This window comes from Vollenhovia emeryi, unplaced genomic scaffold, assembly GCF_000949405.1.
Source record: "Vollenhovia emeryi isolate VEMERY1.0 unplaced genomic scaffold, V.emery_V1.0 DF939128.1, whole genome shotgun sequence".
In the NCBI taxonomy this organism is placed as follows: domain Eukaryota; kingdom Metazoa; phylum Arthropoda; class Insecta; order Hymenoptera; family Formicidae; genus Vollenhovia; species Vollenhovia emeryi.
In genome coordinates, this window is record NW_011967238.1 from 793,474 (window position 1) to 814,898 (window position 21,425).

General features: G+C 35.7%; 2 protein-coding genes across 5 annotated transcripts; both read left to right on the forward strand.

Moving 5' to 3' along the window:
• Positions 1 to 3,322: 3,322 nt before the first annotated feature.
• On the forward strand, positions 3,323 to 12,480 carry LOC105568543 (vitamin K-dependent gamma-carboxylase). 3 transcript variants are annotated; one of them, XM_012024285.1, is made up of 12 exons: positions 3,323 to 3,539; positions 4,550 to 4,687; positions 6,482 to 6,724; positions 7,367 to 7,688; positions 7,775 to 7,957; positions 8,103 to 8,266; positions 8,389 to 8,607; positions 8,673 to 8,932; positions 9,374 to 9,574; positions 9,695 to 9,933; positions 10,069 to 10,380; positions 10,755 to 11,120. In XM_012024285.1, the coding sequence occupies exons 3-12, from the start codon at positions 6,499 to 6,501 to the stop codon at positions 10,915 to 10,917; spliced, it is 2,289 nt and encodes a 762-aa protein (XP_011879675.1). In that variant the 5' UTR covers positions 3,323 to 3,539; positions 4,550 to 4,687; positions 6,482 to 6,498; the 3' UTR covers positions 10,918 to 11,120. The 3 variants fall into 3 exon arrangements, with proteins under 3 accessions (XP_011879675.1, XP_011879676.1, XP_011879674.1); XM_012024286.1 differs by lacking the exon at positions 3,323 to 3,539 and adding an exon at positions 11,671 to 12,480 and having other exon boundaries at positions 4,314 to 4,687; positions 10,755 to 10,896; XM_012024284.1 differs by lacking the exon at positions 3,323 to 3,539 and having other exon boundaries at positions 4,315 to 4,687.
• A 904-nt stretch (positions 12,481 to 13,384) lies between these two features.
• Positions 13,385 to 19,160, forward strand: LOC105568545 (optineurin). Of its 2 annotated transcripts, XM_012024288.1 has the most exons (8): positions 13,385 to 13,681; positions 14,303 to 14,461; positions 14,813 to 15,103; positions 15,184 to 15,474; positions 15,549 to 15,905; positions 15,988 to 16,782; positions 16,874 to 17,080; positions 18,426 to 19,160. In XM_012024288.1, the coding sequence occupies exons 3-8, from the start codon at positions 14,879 to 14,881 to the stop codon at positions 18,513 to 18,515; spliced, it is 1,965 nt and encodes a 654-aa protein (XP_011879678.1). In that variant the 5' UTR covers positions 13,385 to 13,681; positions 14,303 to 14,461; positions 14,813 to 14,878; the 3' UTR covers positions 18,516 to 19,160. The 2 variants fall into 2 exon arrangements, with proteins under 2 accessions (XP_011879678.1, XP_011879677.1); XM_012024287.1 differs by lacking the exon at positions 14,303 to 14,461.
• The last annotated feature ends 2,265 nt before the right edge of the window (positions 19,161 to 21,425 follow it).

A 21,425-nucleotide genomic window follows, 5' to 3' on the forward strand; every position in this document is an offset into this window, starting at 1 on the left:
ATTTTTATCCGTCATTGTTTACGGGGCAATCCTTTCTTTTCCAGAAGGCGTGCTCGGGTTCCGAGGGGTGAGAAGTTATTGCTTCTAAAGCAATAGTCACGAAAATGACACGCTGCGACTTTTACGAAACTTTGCACCGCATCTCTTCTGCGAATTTTGCGTGTTGGAGCGTCACATTTGTCGTATAATCTTAATATTAAAAAATGACAAAGTTAGTGCGTTAAGCATCTTCAGATGTATTTGTTAAATAATTAATTTAAAACCCAATTCACATAAACATCTAAATAATTTATCTAAATGTCTCTCTATATAATTGAAATGTTATTTTTAATACATAATATCATACATTTGTTATATTAAGATAGTTAAAACTTTAGATTCTAGCTCGATAGTGTAGAGAGTAGCGTCGCAATAGTTTCGTACAGCGACAGAGAGGACGACCAGTTTCTGGACACTGCTTCGCAAATCGCTGCAGTTCCCTTTCGGACAAGACGTGATCTCTCGATACGTTCGGGACATACTCGATGCGGGAATACTCGGGGTGCCGCGAAAGTCCCGCCGTCCCCCAACCTCTGCGCTCTGCAAAGGTGCCCCCGGCTTTTTTTCTAGTATGAATGATGATGTATGGATGCTGGCTCTGGGCACCGGGGGCACGGTAAAGGGTTCCATTGTTGCGTCCTCCCCTGGAGAACGAACCCACTCTGCCCCGCAGGGGAGACCTTCGTGAAATATTACTGCCGAGCAACAAACTGCATTCTGCAGGCTGTATACTGTTAATTTTATGCCCGATTTTTTGCCCACTCCATCTAACTCCACCCCTCTTCCTCACCTCGTGGCCCTCGCTTTCTTGGCGGCCATCCCTCGACGTTGTTACACAAGAGTTCGCGATACGAAGTGCCAATAATAATAAATATTCATCGACTTATTCTCAGAAACTGCATCGAAGGAAGCTGTGCAAAATAATATCGATCCTTGTAGCTTCTAAACGAATACTGTGTGCATCGTAAAAACAATTTTGCAATACACGTATGTTGCAAAATTTTGATACAATATTATATGGTTACACTTATTAATAACTTTACTGCTTAACAACCTCATTCTACAAAAACCCTGATTTATAAAAATTTTAACTACGACTATAAAAGAAATTATATGCGAATGTATGTATGCGAAATGTGATAAATTACGAATGCAAGTAGATGAAAGGGAGTTTGTTACGTATATCGACATGCATTATTGAAGCAAGTACCTTCCAATATTTTGGGCTTCAATCGAACCCTTCGTCTGAAAGAAAGAGTAATCTGAGAAATCGGGCAAATCGGGCTCCGCGAATCGCGAGAACAATGCGAGACCGCAATTAATAGCGCCTGTAATCGGATGCACCCTGCGCTCTCTATGCAAATTCGATCGGACACGGTTTTAGAGATTCGCCTTGGCCCTTCTCGTCTGCGTCAACAATGCGCCGACTTCGCCGACAATGGGAAATAATAAACCGTGATAAATAGCTGAGCAAATACATGTCTGCGATCGCTCGCTGTCTCTTCTCTTCTCTCTCTCTCTCTCTCTCTCTCTTTCCTCTGACTGTTCTGAATTCCAGGTGCGGCCTCTCGAATTCTAAAATAAATACGCTCGGCAAATACACGGGGTGGCCCGTGCCGGAATAAACGAATACCGGTATTAACTTCTCCGCTTACGCTGTAAATATCGAACTCGATTTGTCGCCCGAAGGAAAATCGAAATATTCGCGCGCGGTTGAGATACGCGTTGCACATATCAGCCTTAACTTTTAACACCGTGGTTCTATTATTTTTTGTTCTATTGATATCATAACTTAATTATGCGAAGTTAAATACATTGTTTTGCGAACGTGTTTCAATCTTATTTACTTTGACTCTTACGGCCTCGACTTACTTGTGATTGATTTATTTTATATTCACTCGTTCGTTCGCATTAATGAAGGTATATTAGTAAAATGCGACCAGATTTCGGTGCATTTAAATCGGGCCAGGTGACGCCGTCGGGATAAAATCCGAGACGGTTTTAGGAGGGCCGAAACTTGAAGAGGCAGCACTAATCAAAAGTGGTCCACGGAGACAGATTGAGGGGCGTGCTGAAATAAATCAGTCTTTTGTTTTACAGCCCTAAAACGGCCGTTGGGAATATATGTATATACAGAGCGCGAAATGACGTCCATTCATTAAAACGCCCCAGCTGCGAGATCGAAAAGACTCCTGGTACCGATTCAGCGGCTCCGGGCAGCGCGATTAAATAATCTCGCCTATTGTGACAGTCATTATTTACTACGTACTCTTATTTATTGCTCTCGTGTGCAACGTGTAAAATTTATTGCAGCGTACACTGCGCTTAACGTTGGACTTAACATCTGGACTTTACCAATTTGGAAAGGGAAAAATATTTTGAAACGAAAAATAATTAGGTAATGATATCAAAAAAGTTGTCCATATAATGACTGCCCTTAAAATTCTTCCCAATATGAGATAGAACATCAACTTCGGACCTTCTGAAAAGCTTTGAATATCCTGAATCTACTTCCTCCGCCCTCACACAAGTTCTAATTTCTTTATTCCTTTCCCCTTTTCTCTTTTATCCTCTTTCCTTTTTCTCGTAACATTGTCACCCATGTCGTTTATCTTTTATTCCGTATTCTGCTAATGTCATCCATACCGGTCAATTAACACGCCAATTCTAAGTATGTATCCTTTTCCTTTCCCGGCCCATATGGCACTAATTTTCAACAGTCAATTTTGATTGTTACAGCTTCCATTAAAATGTATTGCAATTTATACGTTTGCGTCGCTTTATATGTACGATCGTCTCAACAACTTGTTTTATATTTTATCTCATGGACGGCGTAAATTTTTGTATTATTCGCATACTAGCTTTTACGTATTAATTTCTTTATTTCATTTCACGCACTGAAGATGGTCCAGTTCGTGACCGAAACGTCTGTACTTAATCTAATAAAAATCTTTGACGCCGTAACTCTGTCTAGGCTCTGAGCCCATTTCACAGTTTGATTTTTATTATACGAGCCATTGCTATTTCTTTTTAATATCTTACTTTTTCAAGATAGTTTCCCCTTTTCTTACATTGTATACGTCCTGTAGACAGGAAACATGAAGTAAAATCTTACAACTAGCTCATGTGCCTCATTTGTTGCCTCGTTAAGAAGATTCAGTTATGTGGAGCGAAATTAGCGAGCGGAGATAACGCGAGTTGTATCTGAACAGCGCGCAGCGGGGCGAAGATGCTTTCTCGGCGGAGAAGACAGTCTGTGCACTTTGACACAACGGCCCGTAGATACAGATACTTACAAGAGGATCGCCTTTGCCGCCTTTCAGTCACCGTTATCGCGAATCCGCGAGTGTCACAAATATTTCAAATCCGAATTGTCATTGCAATTGTGTGTGCGTGCGCGTGTGTGTGTGTGTGTATGTGTGTGTGTGTGTGTCGATCCTCTCGCTCGATACGCGATACAACCGACACGAAAAGCAGAGTTCGATTGCGATATAACAACGGTAATAATAATATATGATATCTGAAGCTGTTAACCCTGCTCCAGATATTTCCATCGCAGAGGAGAAAACGTGTTGAGTTTGATTTATTCGCTCGCTATCGCGAATTGATTTAAAATATTTTCATTTTCACCCATACACACGCGAGTTCTCCGCGCATATTTTGAAATCATACCGTTCAATAATTGTTTTAATGCAGAATTATTTTTATCTTAATTAAGAAACGTATAAATTAAAGAGCATAATTCAATTCAGCGAGACAATAATTACTTAAGCTGCGATTGTTGCATGAGTAACATACAAAGTAATACACTCGTAAGCGTAATCTAGACACTTATAATGAGGTCTTATGAATCATATATTCTATATATAGAGATATCGGACTTAAATGCTGCAATACATTTGAGTCTGAGTTGTCTAAAATAGTTTAGCATTACAATTATGTTACAATCTGAAAAACATTTAGAAGTTTTTCACTTTAATTATCTTGATCGCTAATAAAACAATCAAGTTAGAATTATTAATTTTTATATCAATGCTTTTTAATAAAGCATTTATGATAGGCACAAAGGTAGGTAAATATTTCAAATAACAACAGTTCCGGCAATCAATAAATAAAGAAATATTAAAAGGGCCACGTTTTTACATACCTCTCAACATTTACTGAATATTGTAGACGCTTTGACTTTGATAAAAATTTTTAAGATACGAACACCTGATCGTTCCAAACCTTCTTTTAATATTTGTATATTTCCAAGTATTTGAGAACAATCTTTCTAATTTTAACATGTTGTAATTATCCGACAGCATTTTCTGATTTAATCCTTTACCTTTGATGGAATATCGATAATGCCTATCAACGATATCCTAGTGCATGCAGGATGAAAAAGTGTCGTGAAGTATAATTATTGCGCGGGCGCGGGTCAATAATTCGCCTCGTTGCCTGGCGACGGTTTTCCTACTCTGCACCTCTGGAACAACCGGCGCGAAGTGCTCCTCTCTTCCTTCTCCAGCTGTCACTCCAGACTCCAAACAGAAGCCGAGCAGCCTTCAACACAGTGCTACCAGGAGCGAAGACGAAGATCTTATCTTCCAATTTCGGCGGCTGACTCCTCACAGTGTCATCTTCGTTCGTGAAGAGAACTAATCAGGTATTAAGTGATTATGATTCACGCTTGAGCTTTCTTTCTTTTGTCCTCTAAAAATCTATGCATTTGAAACCGCCTCGACTCTTTCTGGAGGGAGAAACACGTGACGAGTGTGCAATTCTGCATGCGCGAGAATTGTTTCGATAATCGTCGCACGTGCGATTTTCCTGAATCATAACTGCATTGCGGCTTACGAAATGGAGGCGTCAATTTAGGAGTGTATTGAATTTCTTTGATATTAATTTACTCGTTAATTCAACGCGAAGGTGTAATTTTTTAATTTATTAAAATAGCGTATAAATAAATTGAATGTTGCTTAATATTATAAAATTGCTTCGACAAACGTCCGATTTACTTGTCGGCAGCGGCCACAATTCATTCAATCGCCATTACATCACAACTACAATAGTTTCCTGTTACAAATTAACAGAAGTATCTAGAAAAGTTCATTATTCGTGAATGCTCGTTCTTTAAATAATCAATATATTCCAGATTGCTATTGCCTTCTTTATATAAATTTAAAAAATTTCAACGTCTCACGTAATGAGCTATTGAATAGAATAATTATTTATACATGTTTCTTGCATTAATTGTTTTCATAATTATCTCTTATTTTACAAATAGTATAAAGTTTTACTAGTATTATATTATATTTTATCATGCTTTCATTTTTTTACAACTATAATTCCTTATTATTGGTTGCAAAACTTTCTTGTGTTGAAAATGACTAACAATAAGTAAAGCCGAAACGTATACCTAAAGTTCAATATTTTAGAAAGCAACAAACAGGTTTTGTCTTATATGAATATCTTTAATTTACTCGTGCCGTTACTATTTAGTATATTACAGTTACTATTTAGTATAAAGTTCACAAAAAGCATGCTGACAAGAAAATAAAATGCTTAACATTGTTTAAAAATATTAAAATAATTTAGTTCAGACAGTTTTGTCTTGTCCTTTTAATACTCGACATCACATTTTTAGTCTCCAAAATTCATTTCGATGACTTCAAAAAATTTTAATCCACACTTTCTCGTCCTTTCAAGCTGTTGGATATATATCTTTAAATCTGGTTGGAAATTTTACTTTTGGATTATTCTTCCGAGCCTTGTTTTCAACTTTCTACAATTCGTCATTTTAACATTAAATTTCAATGTAAAGACCCTTATATAAATGACACGCCGCATAAACGTTGTTACATCTTAGCTGTAGGTTTTTCTTATGTATACTAAATGTTACTATTTGAAATTTTTATAATACACTGACGATGATCTTATTATAGATTGAAACGTAGAGGAAAGTCCCCGATTATGAGATAGGCTTCTAATATGATCAATAAGCATCATCTCTTGGTTCCACTATAAATTTATTGCCCTTGGAGTGACATCTGTTTAGTAGAAAATTGATCGTCAGATCGTGTAATCGTTGCGAAAAAAGATTTGCGATTGAATTTGGACATTAAAAATCTACTAACTCACATTAGAATCCTATTTCATAATAGAGGATTTTCCTCTATGTATTATTTTTATAAACTGAAGTTTTTAACACGTGTATCAGTGTCTGGTTCGTCAGCTACTTTGAACGTTATTTATTTTATATGTATTATCGAAACTTCACCACACGATAAGTTGTTTTAATTATTCGTTGCCACATTTGTGAATTCAATCATATATTTTATATTCTTTATTACTTAATGCAATTTTTAGTGCTTCCTCAATTTTAACAACTTCAGGTAAGATTAGAAAAGCAAAATGATTCAAAGATAAAATTAATTAGTAATCTGTTGTTTGCTTGCAGAATTTGGTAGCGGTGGTATGTGGAGGGAAAAAGATGAGCCGACGAAAAATGCGTCTACAAGCGATGGATCACGTGTGAAAAATGTTATGAAATTCGTATCTGAGCATTGGTCATCATTTAATAATAATCTCGAAAGACTATGTGGTTTGAAAATAAGTGATGTGTCGAGTTTCGAGAAATTCACTCAGTTTCTATATCGCCCGACAGATCCGGCCAGTCTGGGCATGGCCAGGGCTTTATTTGGTAAGCCAATATGATAATTATGTTTTACATAATTTCTGTAGTAAGTTATCGCGGTGTAATCGTTGAATATTTTCATACATTTGCCGGAGACCTTGCAATTAAAATGATTAGATAAGATAATGGTAAAAAATAATTACTTTGTTTTAATTACAAATTTATTTTTATCGCAATAATATGTTATTAGCGTTAAGGCTGAAGGAATCTTTTTATGAGTTAATTTTCCATAAATCAACACCTTGGCTCATCGCTGTTATCATGCAGTTTAATCCTACTCATTGCAACACTTTATAAACGGAGTGGAGAATTTGAATTGTAAGAACTAGACACGATTTAAGACCTATTAAAGCAGTCATGAGAATTAATGGCTCGAGCCAATAAAAGCACGACCGTGATTCTATATAGCCCGTAGAAAAAGTGTATTACTTACGAACGTCTTTATCTTAATAACGTTTGTGCAGTGTACAATCAAGCTCGATTGAATATTTTAGAGTTAACATTTAAGGGTATTTTTGAGCAGAGACAAATCTTTCCATATCATTTATAAAGCGATTTAAATCACAGGTAGTCCAATCACTTTTTCGATCTGTCTGTAAAATTGCAGTAGTCAACATCGTGAAAATCCAATGACAAATCTTTTCCCAGGTTTGTGCATGGTGATAGACGTCGTCGAGGAAAGAGGATTCGCAGACGTCGACGTAAAATGGGGAGATCCGTGGGACTGTCACTTCCCATTGATCCACGGGATGAAAGCACCTTCGCTGCCGTGGATGATTGTGATATATACCGTGATGTGGATAGGTGCCTTCGGAATCGCACTCGGTTTGTATTTCAAGATCGCGTGCGCCTGCTTCGTGTTACCTTACTGGTACATCTTTCTGCTGGAAAAGAGCTATTGGAACAACCACACCTATCTCTACGGCATCGTGGCCACCTTGTTCTGGGGAACGAGAGCGAACAAATATTTGTAAGTCAAGCTCGAGCGCGCGTCTGAGCTCCATAATTCTCTTAACATATACATCAATCTCCCGTTTATGTGCCATCGTTTCTTAGCGCGTTAGACGCAAGTAATGCGAAACGGAATGGGGACTCTGTGCCGTACTGGAACTACTTCATCTTGAAATTTCAATTCTTCACGCTTTACTTCTTGGCCGGCTTGAAAAAGTTTGGCTGGGAATGGCTCGAAGGATACTCCATGATGAATCTGTCCAGACACTGGGTGTTTCATCCCTTTAAGTGAGTGGAATTCACATTATTCGAAACCAAGTATAATACAAAAATTGTACGAGTTATTCTGGCGAACAAAACGTGCGTTGTTGTAAAATAAGGACAGGATCGTTTCCCAACTGACATGTATATCAAGAAAAATTATTTCTTTCAGAATATTTTTGTCGACCGAGCAGATCGACTTTTTAGTCGTCCATTGGTTCGGTTTTATCTTCGATCTGTCCGTCGGATTTTGGATGCTGTTCGAGAAAACACGTATACCGTCCATGATTTTTTGCACAACTTTTCATTTTATGAACTCGAGACTGTTTAGCATAGGTAATTATTATTTGGAACAAACAGAAATTTTGGATGACTCTTAATAAGAACGTTAAAAGATTTTTCATGTGCTATTATTTGTATAAAATTTTAACGAAAGACTTTAGAAAAGATCTTTCCAGGGATGTTTCCGTATGTGTGCCTGGCAACGATGCCGCTCTTTTGTCGCGTAGACTGGCCACGTAGATTAAGATTGTACTTTAGACGAAAGCAAAAAGTTTTATCTGTTAACACAAATACAATCGACGCAAGTGAGACTGATAGTCAAGCAAAAGAACCTATGAAGCTCAGCTGCTTATTGCCTTCAAGTGAAATCGCATGTAATGAAGCAACGCATGAAGGTAAATAATATTTTTTTACAAGACAATTTCAATGCGAGCTTTAAAATATTCACAACTATTTTCAGAGAAAACAACGAGCGAGGAAGAAAATAAAAATTATATTGTTAAATCAGAATCCGAAAAGGAAATCGACGAAAAGGACAACGATACACAATTACTTAAGAATTCGATTGAGCTCGATGAAAAAGAAACGAGTGTTTATAAAAAGATTCGAGTGGCTCGGCAATCACCGAAGGCTACAAGAAAACAAAAATATGTGGCGTCGCTATTGCTGTGCCACATTGTACTGCAATTCTTTTTGCCATACTCGCATTTCATATCGAAGGTATCAAGTCTATTATAATATTATTACATTATATCGTATCACACTTCAGTATTCACACAAATAGAGGAAAGTCCTCTATTATGAGATAGGATTCTAATGTGAGATAGTAGGTTTCCAACGTCCAAATTCAATCACAAATCTCTTTTCGCAACGATCTAACAATCAATTTTCCACTAAACGGAGATTTCACTCCAAGGGCAATAAATTCATGGTGGAACCAACAGACGATGTCTGATTAATTTAGCAGAAACTCCGCTATCTCATATTAGAAGGCTATGTCATAATAGAGGACTTTCCTCTAACAATCATCTTTCTAAAATGCGTCGATATATTTATTTTCTCGATTATATTAATTCCGCAAAATTATATATAACGACTTTAATTGCAAGTCTTTCTGAATTAGCCGTATAATCGTAAAAATATATACGTTCTGCACCGTAGGGCTACAACAATTGGGTACCTGGCCTATATGGTTATTCCTGGGACATGATGGTTCATGCCTGGGATACTATACTTGTGGTGATCAAAGTGCATGATAACGCGAACAACAAGATACGATATTTAGATCCTAACGCGTGGGTGCAAGGAGATCGATGGCTGAAGCACGGAGACATGGCGTTGCAATATTCGCAATGTTTAAAGGTTTCAAAGCGCCGCAAATAAACGGCTAAAATTCTTAACAATTTTTTCTCCAATGCCATATTATTATATATGAAGCTATTTATCTTGTTAGAATCAAATACTGGTGTTTTATAAATTCAGGATAATCTGATGCGTCGAAAGGAGGAAGCGTCGAGGATCGATCACCAATCTGAGGATAAGGAAAAGTGGATGAAGCTATCTACGAATTTAAGCATTTACATGGACGTGTGGTGTTCGCTAAATGGCAGATTTCAACAGAGAATATTTGATCCGAACGTCGATATGCTGACAGTCGACTGGCACCCATTTAAATCCGTTTCGTTTTTAATGCCATTACTCACGCAATATAATTCGTATCGGTATGTCTACCTCCATATAAATTAATTTATTAGACATAATATGACAGTTAAGAGAATTTTAGATAATTTTTCATAAATTCTCTAGTTACGCGTCAATTTTCTTATTCTAACAATTTTATTTTTCATGGCTTTCAGGCATAAAATGGATGAAATTGAGCAGCATGTATTCACGTGGTCGAATTATACGGATGTGTTGTTCGTGGCTGACTTTCCAGGCTTGTATTTGGAAAACTACATATCCACCGATTTCTCAAACATTTCTTTAACGGTGCTGGAAGGTGAGGTGATTTACAGCGAAGAAGAATCGACAGATGTGGTCACTGTGTCGAAGAAAAATTCAATTCCCGTCGAAACGGGGAAGTTCCATCGAATTAAAACTACGAGTTCTTATCCAGCATGCTATATGTACACTTATACGAATCAAACGAAACAATTGGTTAACGAAAGGTAAATACCACATTTCATAAAGTTATAATAAAATATGTATATAACAAGACACACTACTACTTATAAAAATATCAAAATTAAAATATAAAAGAAAATTTCTACTAAAATTTTGTAATGAACTACCACCATTCAACATATGCATTCATGAAACTAAATGTTTTGATACGCCTTAGTAAATGCAACAAATTCTACAGATTTTTACGCAGTGTTTATACTCGTAATATATGACTTATATTATATATTTTATAAGCTAAGGAAATAATCGATTATTAAAAGAAATAAAATTAATCAAACTTCTATAGGTTACGTAATAAAAGTCTGAAGTAAAATCAGTCTCTTTTAGAAATTATACAGTTTGTCTTTCTTCTTTTCAGAAACGAATCTCCTTCAGCGAAAGAAAACACACCATGGTTGTTAAAACAAATCAATTACAAAACTACTGCATGGATAAAAACGTTCGTCCATATAACAAATGCCTTCTTAAACTTGGTATATGACGTTCCTATGGTGCGACGAGTACGTATTAGTAATGAATGAGAAAAAGTTGAGATTACATCAACACCTGTTTTAAGATATTTAATTATTCTTTAGCATCTTTCCATGGAAAAATTAATCTTTTACTAACAGTTATTAACTTGTATTAGATTTTATTATCAGAGCTTACTAATTTGAGAATTTAGTAAGTTAATGAAAAATTTGCAGTAAATAAATTTGTAGTTAACATATACATAATTAATTTATATATCAATTGTTCTTAAATTAAAAGTTTAAAAATATTTTTCCAGAGTATTAAAATGCAATTTTAAATATATTTTTAATTGTTGAAATAATTTAATCATTTGAGTAATTTTAGGAAAAATTATTTATTTATATAAAAATATACTATTGTTTTAAATATATATACATAATGTATGCACAATATATACATATATATATGTAAATGTACATTGTTATTATAGAACGATAATATAGCAAAAAGTTATTTTTATTATTTTTATATTACACAAAATGTGATAAAATGCATTATCTTGTTGAACATTAATGTGATAATCTATTGTAACTTGAAATAGAATTGTTAGACTGATATTTGATCGATTTCAATATCTGATTTAGCAACTTAAAAATAAATTTATACACCTAATTTGTAAATGTACTAAAAACAAAATTTTATATAGTTAACAAATTATTCATATTCTTTTATCTACCGCACGCAGCCTTGTAGACATTTAGAATTAAATGTTAACCGTTATTAAAATTTGGTGTATCAATCTTTGTAATTTGTTTGAAAAGTACTGAAACCGAAGGTTCCTTGCCGCTGAAGGGGGACCGGAGGCAGGGCGTTAGTTACCTTAATATATTGAGAGAGCAGCTTACGGGAAGAAAACACAAATATAAATGATGCGAGAAGGAAATCAATTTAATATGCTGCCAATCTAAACTTGATGGCGCAACGCAATTCAAATTCAATGAAACAACATAAATTGATGCTCAAGTGAACTACATAAACAGATACATGCATGCACAAATAAACATAAAATGATTCATATAAGAAACAAGACAATTCGTATAATAAACAAGACAAACATGGAATTATTATGTCATAGACAATGGCAATTATATCTTTAGAATTTAGAAGAATAATATAAGGTCAAATACGAATTAACACGCAGACTGAGTATATTCAAGAAAGCAACTCAGGTTTCTTAGCGGATAATGTTATCGAACAGAAAAAACCCATAAAAGGATACCGTAATATTGATATTACACAACAACGCGGAGAATGAAGAATTAAGAATTGTAGCAAGAGCAACACTATATAATCAATGTGAATAAATAAGGAGAACAAATGTCCTCAGCATTCAGACGCAATTTATAAACAATAGTAAACAAAAAGTAAAAATAAAGTTTGCTTACACGAAAAAGGAAGTTAATTATTTCTACACCACACATTATTTCATACTTATAGACTTTCAATAATACGCACGGAAAAAAATAATTTTGCTATTGCAGCAAAACTGTTGCTGCTATTTAAATACTGCTATATTTGATAATAAGTGATGACAATACGAAAATTGCTTTATTATACCTTATTAAAATTATTCACCATTACAGCAGAACGTTTAATAGAACAGAAATTATTTTACTTCTTTAGCTAAATATTTCGCACAATTATTTTTCAATAAGATTAGTGTTTTTAACACATACACAAAGTCCGCATTGCCTGATATTTTAGATAGACTTCTTAAATTTTTACACGTCAAACGAGCTTCCTTGCCCGAGCTTGAGTTGAACAATTGCTTTGGTATACTTGACTCATGTTCTTTATTTGCATCATTATCAATAACTTCGTGTTCTTCTACATTCATGCGTTCTGGCATTTCAGACTGATTTCTCAAACCACGCGTCAAACGAGTTTTCTTAACACCATCTGATATAGGCTGCGGTCAAGCTGCCGCTACAAATGCTTCGAAGCGTTTCTCTTCTCCTTTTATCTTTATTGAAAGAAAGGAAAAGAAGAACACTTCGAAGCACTTATAGCGGCAGTTTGACCGCAGCCTTAGACAATAGCTTAGATATATTTGAATCATGCTTTTCATTTGTATCACTGTGCAAGTTGGCCGCTCTCAGGTTTCTCTCTGTCAATGCACCATGTTTAAATTATCTAACGTAACTTATCTAATGCCGATAATACCGTAAGATAAATTACCGATTGCCTGCAATGTAGGAATCGCCGATAATTAAAGTTCACCACGAAAGAAATATGTATCGCAGTGCAAATATCAAATATATACATATTATTACAATTTTGACACTTGCAATTTTTTAATAGTAAATTAAATTTTTTTTTGTATTAATTTAATAATTATCGACATTTGAGCTTTACCGACCGTTGCTACATCGCTACAACAATTCGGACCTTTCTAAGGTTTGAAAAAACGATTTTCTAGAAAATGTATCAACGATGAATTATGTATTGTCGAAATGTGTCATGCACCTTCATTTATTAAATACATTCCGTTATCTATAAACATATATACATATATTATCCGCATTATGTACTTTCTACACTTGAAATGACGTAGTATCGGTCCCTGTTTAGATCAGACGGAAACGAGAGAATAGTTTCGGCAGTACTGGAGCCGACTAGGATCCAGGAGCCAATAAAAGAGAAGAAGAGGAAAACGAGAGAAAATTCCAGAAACAGGTCGCAAATAGACGCGTCCGCTCCGTCCACTCGTCCTGTCTTCCAGCGGCGAGCCACACGCGTCTTCACGCGACTGTAAATACCTCAATCATAACGGTGAGTCTAAATTTAACTTTCTCGTATTGTCAAATCGTTTCCCCGCGCCCTCAATTGCTCTCAATCAATTCGGGCTAATCGGTAGTCGTATTTTAAGCTGGTTATACGTCTACGAAACAAACGCCGAACGAACAGCAAACGCGAACATTTGATGTTATAATTCGGCACGACGTATACGCCGAAGCAAATGCGAACAGAATGTTCGATTCGCTGCTGTTCACTCCTCTTCGCAATAACCCATATATGTAACACTTCAAGTATCTAATACTATCTAATACTATCTAATACCATAACCCATCGTAATCGCATTGTTCGTTCGGCGTGCGTTTGTAGGTGTGTATCCAGGCTTCACGTTAATCCAATGTTACGCAATGTATGTTTTTCCCTTTTTAACTGTACCCTCGTCTCGACTTGCGCAAACAACTGCGCGATCGACAAAATAGCGCTTTGCTATGTGTATTGCATGTCACCGATATATCCTGAATGCCGTAAACACACGGTAACTACGCCGTGTACATTAGTTTATAACAATCTAAGAATACGCCTCTGACGTAGCGCTGCAGAAATGCAATCTAATTCGGGGAGAATGGCCACGATTTTGACGTGAATTTGTTAACGCAGCGCCAAGATTATTCGTCTCGTAAAAGCTTTCACCTAACCTCAATCGAATCTTGTGCAAGTTTCACGCCAAATAGAGGGGGAAAAAAGGCGTCTCTGTAGAGGAGGAAAAGAATTATGCAAGTTTCAGAGAAATTATCTAACGCGATCCGACTCTGATAGGTACGACTTTATTCGTACAAAACTGTTATAAGTCTACATATCTCACGATACCTCACATCGATGTTAATTAAAAAGAAAGAGATTTCAGGATATCCAGTCATTTGTCGCATTGTTAAAGACCGGTATTCATAATCAGGTCTTATGTTCAAGACCACCTTGAATTTATCTAAACATGCTGTATGGAACAATTCATTGGCCACGGAGTATCTAAATATGATCTTAAGACAGTCTTGAATATAAGATCTGACTATGAATGCCGGCCAAAAACTTGCAGTTTTATCCTGTAGCGCTCTACTCGGTTCATCTGATACATCACTCGGTACTGCTGGAGAATAATAATTACTTTTCCAGTTCTAGACGCTTTGTCGGTGGTTTTTAATTGCTGCACAAGATCGACCAGACCATCTCGATCAGAATATGGATCCAGCTCGGTCTGAAGATCCGAAAGCGGACACCAGGGCGGAGGATAAGAAACCTTTATTTAAGTTGGACGGGCCTGTTACTACAGTGTTAAATTCGTCCAACGTCAGTGCCAATGAGGAGGACAGCCTGTCTTTTGTAGTGCTTGGTAAAGATTCGGTAGAGGCTCAAGCTTCCTTGTTAGCTTCCTATGTTGATATCCAACAGAAGGGCATGTCAATCGTACGTACATTCGCAATTTGATCTTATCTCACAATTACCTGTTTGAAATGGGACAATAATAAAAATATTTTTACTCGTAGGACTACCAGACAATGGTGTCGTTGCTGAGCCCAACCGAGATGCAGTGCAGATTGACGGAAATGTTGCAAGAAAATGTGAAATTGAAGGAAACCTTGAGGCAGAACAACGAATCTATGAAGCATCAGTTTAACACCCTGACAATGTGGCAAGAGGAAGTGACTAAGGTTCATCAAAATCATAAGCAGAAGTTTGAGGAAACCAAAGAGCTTGTAAACCATCTCAAGCAGGAAAATGCGGAGCTGAAGACTACACTCTGGCGTTCGCAAAATGCCGAAGATATAGAATATAGGGTATAAATAGAAATGTAATATATATGTAATATATATGTTGCGCATAATTTCATTGTACATTTTACTTTTTCCAGGCGATTGCCATTTCTGAGTCTGATATTAATAGTGCGTCCACCAGTCGAGCAGAACCTGAGCAAAAAATGTCCAAACTAACAGACACAACATCACAGATGGCCATTAAAAAATGTAAAGAATGTACAACATCTGCAATGCCCGAAGAGTTTGACGAAGAGGATATACAACAAAACCTGCAACAAGTAATAGTGGAAAAGGAATTAGAGTCGGCAATGAAGTCGTTAAGTTGCAACGACAGTGCAAATGATGTAAAATCTATGGAAATTCTGAAATATTCGAAGATGTGTTCCGCAAAGGACCAGGAAATTGATTGCCTGAAAAAATCCATTGATCTACTTGAACAGAAGCTGCAATGTGTATGTTTCTTTAAACAAATTTTCACTAAAATATTTTTAGGTAATTAAAGACTAAAATTGAATTGTCTTTTGAATTTTGCAGGTTTTTACTCCACTTAAATTAGATTTATCAGAAACACCGTCAAATTTAAACCGTCAGAAATTGGTACAAAATTTGAAGCAATACAACGACATGTTGCATGAATTAACTGAATGTTTTACAACACAAATAGAACGCTTTGCTGTCATGGAAAAGTGTTTGAGAGAAATGACAGATATTTTTAGACTTGATAAATCTAATATGCAGTATGAAGACAAATTGTGTCATTGTTGCAAACAATTAGCTGACGAGCAAGTAAAAATGATCACTGATAGACAGATATTAATTAAATCACAGAACCAATTCCAAAAGATATTCTCTGATTACAATTCTATTGTGTACGAATTGGAAATAACTATTAACGAGAATACGAAATTAAATGTCTTAAATGATATTAGCGCCCTCGAGAATTCCCAAACATTAGAACAAGTGGAGCAGATTAAACACGAACAGCAATTATTTGAATCGGAGAAAAGAATTTTTGATCAAGAGAAAGATAGTCTAGAGAGAGAGAAAAAGTCTCTCGAAGACGAAAAAAAGAGTTTGGACGTGGAACGTGTATCATTGCATAATGAAAAAAGACTCTTGAAGCAAGAGATAACCTCTTTAAGTGAAGAAAAAATATCACTTGATCACCAAAGTCAATTATATGAAAATTGCGAAAGAGATCTGCAAAACGAGAAAAAGATATTGCAAGCTCGTTGTGAACAATTGCTGAACGAGACAAGTAGCTTGCAACAGAAGCTCAAAGAGAAGAATATAGAATATCAAAGTATATTGGAGCAAACCACACAAAGTGTGAGTGAATTTTTCCTTAATTTAAAGTACACATGCAAAATCTATACATGTATTACATCTTAAATTTCATTATTTTCATGATACTTTGTAGGCAGAAGAAATACATTTATTAAGAGCGCAATTATCGCTCTATGAAGAAGACTTTCAAGAGGAGAAGAAGTTGAAGGAAGCATTGCTAGAAGAAAAGAATAAATTGGATACAGAATTGCTAAAGCAAATAGAGTTTAACAAGCAGTTACAGGAATCTGCTAGCATTACAAATTCCAGCGGTAAGCCAAGCCTTACGTCTGAACATCAAGTAAGTTTAAATTCATTATGCCATGACGTTTTTATCTAAAAATAAAAATGACATCTCCTGCTTTTTATTACCACTAGAGCGGTGACAAATACGAGAGGCATGAAAGAGATGATAACGCCACTAGGCGAGAGAAGTATCGACAGTTCTTATCAAAACTGTTTTCGCGTAATTTGAATTAAATAAAATGAGTATTTAAATTGATTTCAAAATTGATAGACACGTAAATATATAAATAAGTTCAATTTTTTAAAGTATTTCTCTTTAATTCTATAATTGTATGCAACACTTTCAGTATAGTTGGTACTGCTAAGTTAGCTACTTTATTCCTCGATTCTTCTCTTTCTCTTTTCTTCTCTCTACTCTCAAGGTTACAGTGATGCTTTTTATTGGATTATTATAAGCTATATGTACACTTCACAATTGCTCAAAACTTACTTATTGTTAGTGAATCATATACGTATATGTATATGATTTAGTAGACTAAATTTAGACATGTTTTATCAATTTTATCCCAAATTTACCGTATGTAATAAATTTTAATTTTAATATTCACTATTATGTTTTACATACAATTCTTGAAAAGAATAATTCGCTGACTGTTCTAAAAAATGTGATTACATTGAGCTATAAGCAGATGGTGATAATCCAGGATTAACTTTAGTGTTTAGTGACTTTCTCAATTGGTATTTTTCGTTCCGTTTGCTAGAAGAAACTGTTTTAAGTTGCAAAATTGTAAAGAAATTAAGTATTACATATATGCATTTTTATATGATAAACTTTTTTTTCAATACAGAGTTCCTCTTTTTATTTTCTCATGATATCAGTATTATGTAGTTATTATTTAATTGTATTGTACAATTATTTATCACTTTTTAAATACACGAAACATATACATACACGAATAGAATTTATGGAATCGGCTCAACATTTGTCACAGCCCTATACAATTTTTTCCCCGAAAATTAATATTCGACACTACTGGCTATAATTAAATTAGAGAAAACTTATTGCGATAAAGTTTTGTTCTCAGCCAGAGTTTAAACCTGGACCTACCTTATATCGTGACGAGCATCTCACTAATTCGAACATTGAATCAATATTTATTGCAATAAATGTAAGTTTTCTCTAATTAAATTATAGCCAGTAGTGTCGAATAATATTAATTTACGATTATTTATCAACTGGTGAAGAAAAGATTATTATTCGTGTCTTTTTCTTTTATATAAAGGATCGATTCAATTTCCCGATTCTTTTATATAAAGGATCGATTCAATTTACCGAAGTGCGATGTGATATCGCAAAAGCATACTATAACAGTATACAAACATTTATTACTTAATTACAGAGCCACGTCATGACGGTATGTCCAAAATGCGCGATGCCATTTCAGAATTTAGCAGATTTGATGATGCATATTGAAAGATGCCTAGATTAATTGAACATATATAAGTATGTACACTAATCTGATTCTGGTAAGAGTGCAGTCTCATACAAGGAGATTTCGTATGATTATGGCACGCGAACTGATATGATGTGGTATCTCTCTCTTATATTATATTGAGGTAGGAACAGTTTTATGTAATAGACGGCTTTTAACATGATTATAGGAGAGACATAACATCTAACACATAAACCGGATACTTGTATAAAATTAGAATGGAATTAAAAATCTAATTTTATGCAAGTTTATGCAAGCGCTTTAAATCTAATTTTGATAAGACTGTGTACTATATAATATGCATATAATATAGATAGAAAACATAATGTTAGTTTATAATTAGTAGGAACACAGATTGGAAAAGTATTGAGATATTTTTTTACGTTTGTCACTCATTCTTAATTATCTCTATTTTAATATTTGAACGATTGTGCCAAGAGGTGATTTTGAAAAGTATTTTTAACAAAAATTACAATAACGAACACAATGTTGAAATTTTACACAAATTTTATTTATAGTTAGTCATGTATCTATCGCACGCAGTACCTGTACGCAACCGTCAGTTACCTCATATGATATAGTACTGTACGTAAGCGAATAGTACTGTAAATAAAATGAACAATAAAGAACTTTGAAAACCTACTCTCGATGAAACTGCTGTGAACAGTGAACCTATTATATTTTTGCAAGGTCTATCTATGACAAATCTATTTACGCATAACTCTATCTAGCTAATGATTGATATATGTATACCAGGCACGTCTCGTTCGAATACGTCTATACTGGATCTACTACACAAGCGCACTTGAGAGAAAATATCCCCGTCCCTAGTCTTATTTATTTCTACCGCGTCTGCGGAACGCGTTCGCGTCCGAGCGATAACAAAGAGGCTGGGTGATGGGACTCGGACCATGGTCACTGTAGCTCCGCTCCAAGTCGCAGCGAAGAGGGAGGGGCGGGAGAAAAAAAGGTGATGCCTGGCCTTGGCTGGAGGAGCCGCGGTCAACGATTCTTCCCCGCGTGCCGGCTGGGAAAGACGTATGTCTTTTTGCGCTGCGATCACCGCATGCGTTCGCCGTCCCTCCACCTTTTCGCAAATCGGTCGGGACCGATCACGGAGGGACACGCACCACCACGACGACGACGACGACGACGACGATGACGATGACAACGACGGCGGCGGCAGCGGCGACGGCGACAACAACGAGGAGTCCGCTCAAGGCAGGCCGGTCGCTCGTTTTCAAAAAATCTTTACAGCCAACCAACAGACACCCGTTTGATGCACTTCGTGGGAATACCCCGTCGGGCTGGTGATCCTCGCAAGTAGACGGATACCTCGCCGGAGCCAACTGATAATTGTAGGGTTGAGCGCACGAAAGTAAATGTATAGAAGGAGAAGAGTTGCATGAAACAAACCGCGTTTTTATATAATTAAAACATTTCTTAGAAATATAATCCAATAAACACCGAGCGTCAGTTACATTGCATTTATGTTACAATTTCTCACTCAACAATGTCAATGTAATATAACACACGAGTGAGAAATTATAACATAAATGCAATGTAACTGACGCTCGACGTTTACTGGGAAGTCTATTATATAGATCTAGAATGTCTATAATTTATTGATTGAGATCCAGATTGATACTGGATTTTTCTTAAATACGTAAAAGAACAAATCCAGGATGTTCTTCCCTTGAAAGTTTTAGTAATCTCATTTTAACTTAAGTCTTCTGCCGAATTTATTTTACAAAACGAGAAGTAACTTTGTTTAGACGTGCGGATTTTTGTAAAAAGAAAACACCGCTCTGAGTCGGACGCTAATTGTAGGGACAATTAATAGTTGGTACAGAGAATCACTTCGACTTAATGGACCGATGGGTTAATGAGAAGGTTGATGGTCAGTAATGCACTCCTGTCTCCAGGACACGTTCTAATTTACATTCCCTCGGTGATGGAAAGGTGTAGTGCGCGTTTGTTAATTAAGGTGACGAGCGGAAATGCGGGCGACGGCAGCATCTTTTTAATGGCACAGCATCCAGGGGAATCGATAATATCTCCGTAGTTGCAAATATGCGTAAAACTTTTTCCTTATAAGACCGGTTGATCAAGGTTCAATTAAATCCCTCCCCTCGAATTAATCTTATTATTAACATACAAGGAAAACAAAAATATTAAATATTGATAAGAATGTTTTGTATCGAATCCTTAAAACTTCGAGACATTGGTGATACGAAACAGAAACTCTCGTATCTCTATAGATTTTCTTTCACAGAATGCGTTTCAATTGAGATAAGAAGAAATTTGTGATGTCTTTCATTTCTCTTTCTCTTATAATCACTTAACAGTATTAAAATTATCATTTGTCAGAGCGAATTTTCTACTATTCTGCTAATAAAAGAATGCTGAATCTGCTGTATTATATACTTGATTGTTTTGTACGATTATATCTGAGTATTTAATATGCTGATAGTTAATTTTATCTACTGTCTCGAGTCTCCCAATTATTCTCAAGTGCAAAGTACATGCTCAGGCAATTTGAAAAATTACGATACGAGCGTCAGAATGTTCCCGAAATGTTTGTCGTTACGTGAAATTCTCTTTATGCGACACGCATAAGAATTTAAATTCGCTTATATAAGTCCACGTCCTTTCAACAATTCCGCATACTCTACTTAAAACGTGACTGAGGTATATCCGCGGTGGTTCGTTCTGCCTCCACCAAATTTTCAATTTAACCATAAGGATACCGGACCGGTTATGTCACCGCTTACGATAAAAATGTAAATATAACAAGAACGTTTATAGCTTAAGACAAAAAATGCATAATATTAACCTTGCGGCAACGCCATTCTTTTCTTAACAGCCGACTTTTCATAAATTCTCTTTTGAAAGGCATAAAAAAAC

Bases quoted from the DNA above. Each gene is read 5' to 3' on its own strand.
- LOC105568545 (XM_012024288.1), top strand. From the start codon at position 14,879: ATGGATCCAGCTCGGTCTGAAGATCCGAAAGCGGACACCAGGGCGGAG. The intron at 15,475-15,548 runs GTATAAATAGAA...TACTTTTTCCAG, and splicing joins CCGAAGATATAGAATATAGG to GCGATTGCCATTTCTGAGTC. The intron at 15,906-15,987 runs GTATGTTTCTTT...TGAATTTTGCAG, and splicing joins TTGAACAGAAGCTGCAATGT to GTTTTTACTCCACTTAAATT.
- LOC105568543 (XM_012024285.1), top strand. From the start codon at position 6,499: ATGTGGAGGGAAAAAGATGAGCCGACGAAAAATGCGTCTACAAGCGAT. The intron at 8,608-8,672 runs GTAAATAATATT...AACTATTTTCAG, and splicing joins TAATGAAGCAACGCATGAAG to AGAAAACAACGAGCGAGGAA. The intron at 9,934-10,068 runs GTATGTCTACCT...CATGGCTTTCAG, and splicing joins ACGCAATATAATTCGTATCG to GCATAAAATGGATGAAATTG.